Source organism: Acomys minous, assembly GCF_964271855.1.
Source record: "Acomys minous genome assembly, chromosome: 6".
NCBI classification, from domain to species: domain Eukaryota; kingdom Metazoa; phylum Chordata; class Mammalia; order Rodentia; family Muridae; genus Acomys; species Acomys minous.
Window position 1 is genome coordinate 37057699 of NC_140487.1, and position 13669 is coordinate 37071367.

Here is a 13669-nt window from a genome sequence, read left to right on the forward strand (position 1 = left end):
GAAAAGTGGCTAGAACAGGCTTACCACTAAGAGTGGTAACTAACGCTAAGATGCCAGGCATCATGCCACACAGGCCTCGATGCATTTGATGCCTTTACTGCATTCCTTTTGGATAAAGACTGGGAGACCAGGCTCTTAGGGACGAGGTCGGATGTCTTGGAAAGCAAGGACTATAATTGTTTCCATTTAACTGTCAAGGACATCGAGGCTCAGAAAAATTCCACAGCCGCACAGTATCTGCACAGAAACTCAAGCGCAGAGAGAGACGGTCCACATTCCGCGTTCGCAACCAATTTGTCTAATTGGCTCCGAGTCAGCACGGAACGCAGTTCCAGAGATGAAAACCACAGGTGTGAGGTCACACCGAGTGTGATGAGAGAGGTGTGAGGTCACACCGAGTGTGAGCAGCAGCGCAGGAGTGGAATCCCCTGCAGCTCCAGCAAGAACAAGGTGAAGTTTACGATGAAACTAAGAAAGAGGAGGCAGGTCAGGCAGGGCGTGGTGCTGGCTGGGTTCCTAATAGGTTTTTCTTGCCATCTGGATGCCAGTTCCTGTGGTGCACTGGCAGTGGTGGCCAGACAGCAGGGTTAGGAGAGGACCCAGCGGACACATGGCGCTCCTGCTGTGCAAGGGAGAAAAAAAGTCAGAGGGATGGTGCAAAGATGAAATTCCCATCCCAAAGCGCAAAGGCCTCAGGGGAGCCAAGGAGGGGAGCTCCTGAAAAGCAAGGCACTGAAACTACGTTGAAATCGAAGGCAAAGCGATTAAGCAAGGGCCTTTGAGGAGATGGGAGGATACTTCTCCACTGATTATTTCTCTATATTTTTGTTTCTGGTTGTGGCTTTGGACTAGTATTTATATACTACAAACTATTTAAGAACAGGGTATGAATTGGCCTCATATTGTCACACAACCCCCTTAGGTGTGGCATAGTACCACATATGGCTACGGCGGACAGAGCAGAACAAATGCTAATTAATATGAATACATTCCAATGCTTAAAACTGATGGAAAAACCTATATTAATTTGTTACATGACATTGTACATTTTCATACATACATACATATATCAAAATAAGACTGAATTAACAAGTTGCATGAAATAATATTCCACAAGGGAAAAAATGGAAATATGATTGATGTATGTTGACAGCAATTTCACTCCCAAGTAATTATATACACTCAAATCCAGGTTCTGTCCTTTAAAATATGAGGGAATCCAGCAGATTATATAGCAGTTTGAGTGGAAAGCAGGCTCTATGGGCATTCAGAGGCAGCCAATGTCAAGTTCATTTCAAGCATAAATCTTGGTGTTTTGACTTTACAGCAGATAAAGCTGTCGCGTGGGAATGTATACGGCCCCCAGAACTGAAGAGAAGGCGTTTTATACCCTTGTTCAATCACCTTGGAAAAAACTGGCATTAGTCCAAAACACCCTTTTTCAGGAAACATAGAAAGCAGCCCGACCCACCCAGGGACACCAGCAAGAAGGTTTACTGTAGCCATATGAGCTAGCTCTGTCAGCCCTCTTAATCTTGCCAGGCTTGGATCACTCAGGGACACTGTATCTGTCAGAGCCCCAGGACGACCTCACTTCTCTCCCCTACTGGTACTTTTTCAGACCTTGAAGCAGGCCTACGGCTCCTGGGTGGCTTCCCCGGCCTCTCTCTGTGTGTAAATCACAAGCCTAGTGATGCCAGGAACAGGAGTTGTAGCTGCTAAAGTGAAATTCAAGCTGCAAAACAGCCATGGGAGAAACAGATGTCGCTGACTGGCAAATCTTTAAACTGGGAACATTCAAATGAATTAAGTTTTCCTTTCAACAACAGAAGTAGGCAAGGTAAAGCATAATTCAAACTAATAGTATGGAAATAGACTGATTTTTAATAAGGATTTCTCATTTTAGGTTATTGAAAAGATTATTAATTTAGACTATTGAATAACAAGTGCATAGCCGAGAGAAGAGTCTGGTAGATATGACCTACAAATGGTATTTAAGATATCGCTGGTTAGCCAATGGACAGCACGTGCTCCATGGGACCGCCTCTGACATGAACTCTGGTACCCCCTATTTGATTGGTTCCCCTTGGTGGGAGGCCTGGTGGGCTTACAGAGGAAGGGGAAGTAGGCTATCCAGATGAGACCTGATAGGCTGTGGTCAGATGATGGGGGGAGGAGGCCCCTTTCTGTCAGAGGTCTAGGGGAGGGGAACAGGGCAGAAGAGGGAGGGTGGGAATGGGAAGATACAAGCAAATAGAGGGAATAACAATCAGGATGTAATCTCAATAAATTATAATTGATTAAAATTGTAAAAAATTAGTAAACGATCATTGATGGATGGATTGCACTGCACTGCAGGAATTGACCCTGGGGCCTTATGTGTTATTGCCAGTATTATGCCGCTGAGATACAGTCCACCCTGATAGGTACTTTTGAAGTTTTTGAGAAACACATCTAACTTAAATACCCAATTTGCTTTATGAGTTTGAGTATTCAGTTCTTGTCTCCCTTCCATCTTACAGTTTACATTTCTGCGATTCTTAATATAGAAAAGCAGAAGCTGAGGTCTGGATGAAACCACAGAGCCTATTCTTGCACTCCAGAGAGCGTCTCCACGGGGTCCGCCACCCCGCACTCCAGAGAGCATCTCCACGGGGTCCACCACCCCGCACTCCAGGGAGCGTCTCCACGGGGTCCACCACCCCGCACTCCAGGGAGCATCTCCACGGGGTCCACCACCCCGCACTCCAGGGAGCGTCTCCGCGGGGTCCACCACCCCGCACTCCAGAGAGCGTCTCCACGGGGTCCACCACCCCGCACCCCAGAGAGCGTCTCCACGGGGTCCACCACCCCGCACTCCAGGGAGCGTCTCCACGGGGTCCACCACCCCGCACTCCAGGGAGCATCTCCACGGGGTCCACCACCCCGCACTCCAGAGAGCATCCCCACAGGGTCCACCCCTCAGTCCCAAGGGTGGTAGAAAGCAAAACTGCTTTCTCTGTACCCACCTTCCTTCTGAAGGTTTCAGCCACCGCCATCTACCCGACAACGGAGGACTCCAGCATGGTTTATAAACTCTGTGCACCTTTGGGGCAGTACAGTGCATGCTGCTGTTAGGCCACTAAGCCTGCCACCTGGCCTTGCTAAACAACCAAAGTGCTTGCTTGTAGAGAATATGCAAAGAAGCTCAGAGCCAGGGAACACACACTCGCATACACTTAGTCTCCCTGATTCATCCTTGGCTGTGGTTTATGTGCACAACTGGTCGGCCATGTTACCCTACTCACATCAGTGTCACATCGGACACTTGTGTAAGCCCTAAAGAATGAGAGTTTCCCCCTAAGTTTTCAGAGAAGTTTGGCAACAGTGAGTGTTTTCGTTGAGGCATATGTAATTCATGTGAGTTTTCGAAGTTTAATTTTTTTTTTTAAATCAAAAATCTTCTTGGAGGCAGATGTGGTGGCATAGCCTGCAGTGAGCAGACGTGGAAGGTGGATACAGGAGGATCAGGCAGGTTTAAGGACAACGTACACTACCTGGCAAGTAGCAATTTTATGTGACTCAGAATATATTATGACTCCTCCTCTTTCTAGATTGCCCCATAATAATTCTTGTGGAGGACTGGTTTCGTCCACTTCCAAGTTTTTAGTGATTTCTGATTCTTCTCCTTGCTTTGATCATGGTAAACAGTACTTCTCCACTGTTTTCATCTTTAAAATCTTAGTCACGTGTTGGACAGTCTCTCGAGAAGGCACATGCTAATTCCTTTTGCTTTTCCGTAGTTTTGGGCTCCAGTATCACTTCCTCGATGAGACCTACCAGATCTGGGGCCACTCGGATAAAACTATAGTCTCTCTTCCCTTTGCCTCCCACCCAGCTTTGCTGTGCTCATTGACAAGGCTAATGACCTACCCAAGCAAAGCCACTGGCACCCACGGGAGCTTCAGTAATCCTTGGAGAGGATTCCCGCCCCGTTCCTCCCATCTGTCTATCTGTCTGTCTGTCTGTCTGTCTGTCTGTCTGTCTGTCTCTCTCTCTCCTCCCTCCCTCCCTTTCCTTTTTTCCAGACAGGGTTTCTCTGTGTACCCCTGGCTGTCCTGGGCTCATTTTGTAGACCAGGCTGGCCTCAAACTCACAGAGATCTACCTGCCTCTGCCTCCTGAGAGCTGGGATCATAGGTAGGTGCCACAGTGCCTGGCTTCTGTTCTTTTGTTTTTGTTTTTTAATTGCTAATGGATGAACATCAGCATCTTCTACTTTAAGACAACTGTTGAGTATATATTCCATCCCCACCCCTGTATGTACCCCTACCCCCACCCCGTCCCCACCCCACCCAAGGCAGCAGTAGCTCCAGGCCGAGGCGAGGACACTCCAGCCCCGTCCAAGGCAGCAGTAGCTCCAGGGCCGAGACAAGGACACTCCAGCCCCGTCTGTCCAGACTGTTTTTAACTTCTAGGACTTCAGAGTTTAAAATGAGGTGTGACGACCTAAAGCAATTTACTGGAGTCAAAATGAAAATCTGTGAGCAATTTTCAGAATTTTAGTTTTATTTACTTACTTATGCATTTATGTATTTATTTGTGTGAATGCTTTTTATATATGTGTGTGTTCATGTGCAAATCTACACATGCATGTGAACATGTGTGCATGTGGGTGTGCATGCATGTGCATACACATGGGTATAGTGGCCAGAAGCCAATGCCAGCTGTCTTTGTCGATTACTCTCCACCTAATTTCTGAGACCGGGTTTCTCTCTCTGAGCTTGAAACTCACTGATTCCGCTGGGCTGGCAGGCTGATTAACTCTTGAAGTTTCCTGTCTCTGCTCTCTGCCACCCCGGTGCTGGAGTCGCAGATGCATGCCATGCCTCATTGGCTATGTGAGTGCTGGGATCTGAACTCAGGTCCTCACGCTTGCAGGGGGGCAGGCACACTGCTGACCAAGCCATCTCTGCAGCCCCAACTTAGAGCTTTAATACGACCGGACCTACATTCTACAGGCAGCATCAGTTTAAAGAGCACTATTTTGTGACAGCCAGGCGGCCCCACAGTGCTCTGCGGGAAATGTTCGGAGCAGGGAAAGGTTCCTGGGAGAGACGGTGAGATTTGAACAGCAAATCTTCTATGTTGAGTCGTCATCATTTAATGAGTGCATGCTTTGGGACAGGTTTACTACGCATTAAAGAAAAACAAACTAAGGCACCCTCTTTTGAAAAGCTCCTGGGGGTTAAAGAACATTCATCAGATAACCAGGACCCGATGGAGTCCACATTAAGAGGCAGGAGAGCCGTCATTTGGGAGAGACACGGGCACTCTGTATTTCTCTTCAACTCCTGAGAAGTAATTTAGTTCACCTATTCAGCACAGGTGCACTTCCCTCTTCAAAAGGCGAGCCTCATATTTGTAATTTGGGCATAGGGAGAATTTGTGTTATTTTCTTATAACTCAAATAACATTTCATTGTAAAAATTTAAAAAAATACACGTGAGCATAAGAAAAAAATGCATCGTTCACATTTTCCTCACCCCAAACAGCACGATGTCTCTCCCGTCAGCTGAGCCTTTGCTCCAACGGGAGCCTTCCCAGTCTGCCTGAGTCTGGCCTCTGTCAGCTGCTCTAACAGGGAAGGTCACACCAGCACAGTTCCGACCACAACTCCCTGATCGCAAAAGGGCCTGCAAAGCCCGGAACCCAAAAGTGAATAACTGCTTGCTAGCTTTCTCTCCTCAGCTGGGACACACACACACACACACACACACACACACACACACACACACACACACGCATGCCCGCACACAAGCACACACACGGTGCTCACACACAAGCACACATGCACACGGCACTCTCTCTCTCTTTCTCTCTCTCTCTCTCTCTCACACACACACACACACACACACACACACACACACACACACACACGGCAGTGGGGGGGCGAGCAGCCCCTGGCATCCAGCAGCTGGACTTTGTGTTCTGTGGGACATAACCAATGTTAGACACCAGCTTCAGACAAGGCCTCTCTGTGAACACAATGGATGGAGATAGAAACACCACAACTTTATTAAGGCCAAGCCATAATGTCTCCTTTTCTCGCATGTGTATCTGAAAGTCTGAGTCAGCCAGAACAAAAGACATAAGAGGTTAACCGGGGCAAGGAAAAAGGGGTGCTCTGGGTGCCAACAGCACTGGGCTCGTGCAAGGAGTTGTGAGGTAAGTGAGGTGGCGACGCAAAGGGAAGGGCTGTGCGCCCAGGGAGAAGCCTGGCAGCTGCTGGGATTGTTTGCAGAACAGTCTTGGAAGGAAGGGGCCAGGCTGCTGACCCACCTGAGGCACCATTCATGCTTCCTCATGTTTCTTCTCTCTCAAAACATTTAGCCCAGGATACAATCTTAAAAGTGTTCCAGGTCCCAAGCTCCACAGAACAAAATTTGCTTTGTTTGAATTGTTTAATTTAATTAGAACCAACAAACTAAAATATGTTATAGATAAAAGGCCCTGAGCTGGTGCATATAGGGAAGAGTATTTCTTTTTCTCACATAAATAATTAGTGCATAGAAAATCATTATGAAAAAAGTATGTTATTTTATTTGAGAAAATAATGTCTTAATTAAAAGTACAAATAATCAAAATAGACACACGGTTTGTAGCACCAGTTATTTTCCTGAAGCCAGCATTCTCTTTAGGCCACCTGCCCCTATCTTGTGTGAGCCTGTGTGGCTTCTGTGGCCCCTGTGCTGCTGAAGAGCTCAGCATCCTTGTCCTGGGCTACGGTTTTAATAGCACCACATCTGCCAGATGCAAACCACACACATGTGTGATATGAGATGGGGTTTGCTCTCCTTCATTGAGAAGTTTTCCCATTCATCTTCTTAGCCGTTTATTTTATTTGAAATAGCCTGACCCAATTATAATACAACAGACTTGAACTTGTAAGGCTTAAGAGAATTTAGTTTTTAGGAGCTGGTAAATATGTGGATTGAACATATCCTTTTCAACATTATGTATTTTTCAGAGTGCTGATGTTCCTTGCTTTGTGATATTCTATGTTTTCAATAAATATTTTCATAATACAGAAAAAATTTACATTGTAATAAAATTCCTGAGTTTACCTACTAAGACATACTTTAACATCTGTATTCTTGAAAGTCATAGAAGAAAAGTTAATTTAACCAAAGAATACTGACAATAGGTTTCTGAAATCATGGAAGGGAGTTTTTTGAGTGAAGACTCTGTAAGCAAATAATTAGAGTTTGACAGTAACAATTTATCAGATACCATAATACTTAGGTAAAATCATACTGGCTATGTCTATCTAAATATATAGGTATATTAGCAATTTGTGATGAGACCGACTGAGCAAAATCATAGGTATCAGAGACACATCTGGCGAGAAGCTTAAGTGGCAAATTAGAGAGAATGAACTTTTGTAAAAATTTACGATTACTATTAAAAGTTGTCACTTCTTGGACAACTAAAAGTGACTCAGGAAAAATGTGAAAAGAGGACAAATTTTTCTTTCCGTTTGTTTGATCACAGTGTATGTATTCGGAAGTCTGCCAGGCGCTATCAATAACTAATGAATAAATAATGAGTAGGAATATGAAGTAGTCAATAATGCAACTTTAAGACATCATGATAAAGTGACATTAATGAAAAGATAGCTCACTAATAGGACATAGGACCTGCCACGAATAATTTAGACACAACTAACACAGGCAAATCAAGCGTGCTCTTACCTCCTTGTTCACACAACTGCTGGGCTAATGCATCTTTGAAGATCACCTGACCCCTGTGTGTTGCCGTGGCCCTGGAAATTGAATAGGAAAAAGCTAATTTAAATACTGCAATACATTTGCCATTAAAGTACTTTTAAAAATAACTTCAAGAATCATGGGAGAAAGGCAAAGTAGAAGGACCCAGAGGGTCCTAGAAGCCTACAAGTAGAACATTATGATAGGCAGATTTGGGCACAGGGGTCCCGCTCAAACTAAGGCACCAGCCAAGGACAATACAGGCGGTAAACCTTAAACCCCTACCCAGATCTAGCCAATGGACGGAACACTCTCCACAGTAGAGTGGAGAGTGGGATATTACTTTCTCACATACTCTGGTGCCTCACCTTTGACCATGTCCCCTGGAGGGGGAGACCTGATGGCACTCAGAGGAAGGACAGCAGGTTACCAAGAGGAGACTTGATACCCTATGAACATATAGAGGGGGAGGTAATCCCCCTCAGGAACAGTCATAGGGGAGGGGAGTAAGGGGAAAATGGGAGGGAGGGAAGAATGGGAGGATACAAGGGAGGGGATAACCATTGAGATGTAACAAGAATAAATTAATAATAAAAAAAATTAAAAAAAAAAAGAAAAAAAATAACTTCAAGTCGACAGATACAATTTTTAAAATAACAATGTAAATTAACAACTGAATAAGTGGTTAAATAAAGTCTCCTGGACCAACTGTTACCTCCAGGCCTTGCTTTAGGAAGACGCTGTAGTATTTGTGGGCATATTCTGGAAACAGCAGGTGTGAGCAAAGCCTGGACGGAAGTATGTGAAGGGTGCTTACTGAGTTCTCAAGACACTGATGAAAATGTTTTGTAGACACCCTACCAGGATGGGAGACAGATTCTCTTAAAGTGCTTTTAGGTATTTGAAATAATCGTCACTATATGCTAGAAAGGCATATAGAAGGAAAAAAATTTTTTTCCAAAACAAGGGCTAGTCAGAGCTATAATAATAATAATAATAATAATAATAATAATAATAATAATAATAATAATAATAATAATAATAATCTGTCAGAATATAATACACTTTTCCCCCCACCTACTGCATATAATTCACCATTTGCAGGAGATACACATTTTTCCCTTCTCCTAATCAGACCCGTGTATATGAAACACTGGGGGAAAAAAACAACAGTATTCTTACAGCCAATTTGTTATTCAATGCCTATAATTAGAAAGGTCTTATTAAAAGAAAAATTATTTGTTCTCTGTATGGGAACTGGTTTCCCTTCAAAAATTATTTTGAGGTAAAATATATTATTTAAATGAAATTAGAACAGAAAATCATGTTTCCTTGAGAAACTTGATTTTAGAAAGTAAGTCATAAAAATACATTTACTGTCTAAAAACATATTAACATTAAATCTTTGCTTTTGCTCCAATCACTCTAGAACAAAAATAATTTGGTTCTGCCGACATCTGTTGGAGACGGGATTAGAGACAACACACTGGGCCAACTCCTCGGAGGCCGAGCCTTGGTGTCCTCATTACCCCTCTGTAGGACCCTTTGGTCAATATTTCAATCTTTGCTGGATTCAATAGGACCTCCCGGCCCCTGACATCCCTCACTTCGGCAGCATGTGGACGAGCCGCCTCACCTCCTGCTGTGGGCCTTTCTGATTTCTGTCCTCCGTGGGCTTCTTCCTGTGCCCTGGTGTCACTAATCAAGTTTCAGCTATCTAAAAATAATGATGGGACAGCCCATGCTGAAGTGTTAATAGGTGGTATGGCTCCACACTAACACACTACAGCAGTGCGACTAGGAGAAGTGCACCTTAATTAACACACATACACGCGATGAATGCAGAGAGGAGGCAGAGCTGGCGAGGAAACTCATGGGCGTCTTCAGCTCCAGCATATGGGAGGCTTGCAAGGGGCGTCTAGTTCTTATTGGTACATATTATATTAATCATTATCAAAATGACATAAGGAAGTATTTTTCTGTGTGTTGTTGAATGTATGTTGTATACGTGTGTGTGTGTGTATGTATGTATGTATATAGTTATAAACATACATGTTTTCTTTACTTTCAGAAAGTTGAAAACGAGGCCTAAACATTTGGCTAATCCAAGTTATAAGCATATCCTATAGACTCCTTATTCAGTGCAGGTTTTCTGTCCAGAGAGAAAGCGGTGACTTTATTTCCCTCACGCATTCTCCAAATCAATTGAACTAAGTGCCTCTAAGATCGATTCCCATCCGCTTCGAACAGTCACCCAGCATCATAATTGTAAACATTTAATTTGGAAAGGACATTTTCAGAACTCACTAACCAGCAGGAGAACTGCTAGGGGGCGCACAGTGCTTCCTGCCGGCTTTGTGGGTAGGGACTACGCCCTTCATAGCTGCGCTCTTTGTCCAGCGTTGGCCTCAGGCCACGCGTGCTGTCCACAAACAGATGTGCCTGTGACAGAAGGCCCGTATCTCTGTTTCGAGCGTGGGGCGGCCTAGTGCAGCACACTGACCTGTTACTTCATAGAGTCCCTCGTGTTACTCAGCACCCTCCTTTGCTCACAGGTCCACTTCTGTGTCTTTGCGTCAGTGAACAGTTTCAGAAACACACTGGGGCACACAGAGTAGCTGCAGCTGAGGGAACCTTTGGTTCATCTATGCAAAACCTCTATTTTTGAAAGCTATAGTCTGCCTTTTAAAAGCTTGTTAAATTTAGTCTAAAAAGGCATTTTCACGCAGGTGTCTGAGGCACTGTAGGTATATTCCTTCACGACCTGTCTACCTCTCCTCCTTGTCACCTCTCTCACTCCCACTCGTCCTTTATCTGCCACTGGACAGTTCTGCTTCTCTTTTCACGTATTCTGTGCACATGCTTGGTTTTATTTTTGCACAGTGTGAGACCCAAAATTAAGAGAAAAGATGAAGTATGTGTTATTTTCTGAGGCCGACTTAATGCATTGAGTGTCTTACATCTTCTGTCTCATCCACTTTTCTGCAAACATCAGAGCTTCACTCTTTTCCATTTGTGAGAAGAAGTCCATTGTGTTCATGAGTGGTATTTTCTTTAGCCATTCTCCTGTTGGTGCATACCGAGGTTGGTTTCATAGTTTAGCTACTGTGAATAACGCTTCAGTCAACAGTGAGGTGCAAGTACGTCTGTGATACAAAGAACACACACACACACACACACACACACACACACACAAAGTAGACACCCAAAACCAACTATATAAATAAATAAATAAATAAAACTAAGGTAATAAATGGGCTAATGTAATGGACTTTTTTTTTAGATGGACAGTTTTAAAAATACAAATAATTAAGAAATATAAAAAGCATTCCACACCACTAGCCACTGAAATGCAAGTGGAAACTACATTGTGATTCCGTCTTATCCCAGTCCAGTATGGCTGTCACCAAGAAACCAAATGCTGGTGAGGTTGCAGATGCTACTGGTGTGTACACTGCTTGTGGGAATGCTAACTAGTCCAGCTGCTTTGGTAGTCAGTGGGGGTGTTTCTCAGAAAAACCAAAAATAGACACATCATATGACCCAGCTATAACTTGCTAGGGTATTTACCCCAGAGAAGCCAAAACGTAATTACCAGTGGTTTTCATTCATCAAATGCATGTGGAATTTCAAGCTAGAAAACTTGAACTCTGGCTTTTGAAGAATTAGCCCTTGTGCCACATGCTCGGCACCGTCCATTCCCTGCCTCTTCCGGAGGCATTTGGAAAGCCATGGACGGAGCTATTAGCTCTCAACAGTGTATAAATAGGGAACCCAAAGGCCTAGCGCAGGTCACACAGGGTGTTAAAGGCAGGCAGGTCCTGACTTCAGGTCTGTGGAGGTCAGTACTTTGTGGAGCTCCTGTAGGAGTCTCCCTGGAGCCACAGGATGGAGAGCAGAGGGAAGTGCTCGGCCCCTGGTCCATCCACCTAGAGCACCTGGGCAGAGTATGCTCTCACTAGTTAATGTCGTTTGAGAAAATGGCTCAGTAATTAAAAACTGCCTTGAGGAGCACAGCATGCCGTGTGCTCCATGCGATTATCCCACGTTCTTGAGGAAAGCGATCGGCCACAGCAACACAGTGTAGCTGGTATAGAGCATGGTCATTGTTGTAACATCCATTCATTAAGGATTAAAACTTGCCGCCTGCTAAGCCCATGTCAGGCTCTACACGAGTCCGCTCCGTTCTGACAACACTCCTGTAAGGAATGTAAAATTCTTCCCCGTTCCCTGAAACATGAAGTGTTGCGTGATTTACGAATGTCTCAAAACTGGAGATGATGTCATAATTCAAGGCCGGGCAGTCCGAGTGTTGAATGTTTTAAGCCTTATATTACATTTTCACTAACCTGACTCAAACGACAAGGTTACGGTAGCTCTGGCTTCTTGCAGAGGGAGAGCCTGCTTTCAGGGTCTGCCCTTTAAAGTCATATCTACTGTGGCTTAGACTCTATTTCAGTCCTCAGGACCTTTCATTTACTCTTCTGGATAAACAAGCTGATTTTCTACTTAGGTTCTAGTTAGAGTCTTGGCCACAAAGCCCACAACTACAGGAAATACGCCTTTTAAAAATACCAGTTCTCTGTGTGGCTGTAATCCAAGCACCCAGAAGGCCAAAGAATATGAATGAGGCACGACTGAGGCAATCCTGAGCTACACAGTAGGTTGGAGGCTAACCTGGGCTACACGGTGAGAGCTTGTTTCAAAACAACACACAAATCAACAGTAACATTAGCACTTTCCTATTCTCCACAGGCAGCCACAGCACACGTGCAGGCACACAGGATCACCACGGGTGCCATTCTCTTCATAAACCTTTAGGACACTCAGATGGCATCCTCACATAGAAATGCCCCACCCAAATAAATAAATAAATAAATAAATAAATAAATAAATAAGTGCCCCACCCATCAGTAGGGATTTCAGGGTCTGCAATTTTATCTTTTGGCATTGTATCTTGTAGAATGGAGTAAGTGAACACACAGCTTTCATTGCTTCATCCCAGGCCTGCCCCATCCTACACAGGCCACTAGTTGTGATGTCAGGCCTACTCAGAACATGTTTAGATCTATGCAATTTTTTGTGGTAGTCTGATTTCAAATAGTCCATGGAAATGTATTGATTTATAGAAGTGCATGCACACACACACACACACACACACACACACACACACACGTGCGCGCGCACACACACACACAGACACTCAAGACATCTGAAAAGAATTAAGTCTCTGAGAGTCAGATACCCCAGTTTTTAACCCACGATATATTTTAAGAGTGTATACCCATGAGATACAGTGACAAGCCTTATTCACTATCATAATTGTTATTTTATATAATTTATAGTTCCTTTTGGAGGAAAGCTCACCAAATTGGTGGTGCTAATAACTATGTTGGTACTATTTGCACTTAATTTTCTATAATTAGCAGTAATTTTTTTTAGAAGAGATCAGAAAATATCCTTATTGTTCAGTGTTCTGGAGTATAGACCAATTTTCTCAAAGTGTTTCTAATGAGTACTTCCATTCTCAGAAGACACACAGATCCTAAAGCAAGCCTGCCAACAAGAGTCTCTATTAAATAAGTAATTTTAAAATCACGTTTGGCTGTTCAGTTTTATTTGAAAAACTCTATAGATTCCCCCCAAGTGGAGAAGTTCATTATATTTACCACATTCAGTTTTTAAAATAGCTCATGGGGTTATATGAAAGAACACGAGACACCCTTATCTGAACTGAGCTCCAAGCTTAGCTCAGGCCAAGGCACCTGAGTATGAAGTAAGTGTGTGTGCGTGTGTGTGTGTGTGTGTGTACGTGTGCGCGCGTGTCTGTGTGTGTGTGTGTGTGTCTGTGTGTGTGTGTGTGTGTGTGTGTGTGTGTGTGTGTGCACTTTGCTGTGGTCGGGGGATGAGGTTCCCTCCACC

The 13669-nt window shown here is 44.1% G+C and overlaps 1 protein-coding gene across 2 annotated transcripts in view; it reads right to left on the reverse strand.

The window, feature by feature from the left end:
• Positions 1–13669, reverse strand: part of RELN (reelin) — a 443910-nt gene that overhangs the window by 254751 nt on the left and 175490 nt on the right. For both annotated transcript variants that reach the window (XM_084787306.1, XM_084787305.1), the window contains exon 4: positions 7733–7803. In XM_084787306.1, coding sequence (XP_084643432.1) covers positions 7733–7803 — 71 coding nt within the window. The remainder of the gene's footprint in view (positions 1–7732; positions 7804–13669) is intronic.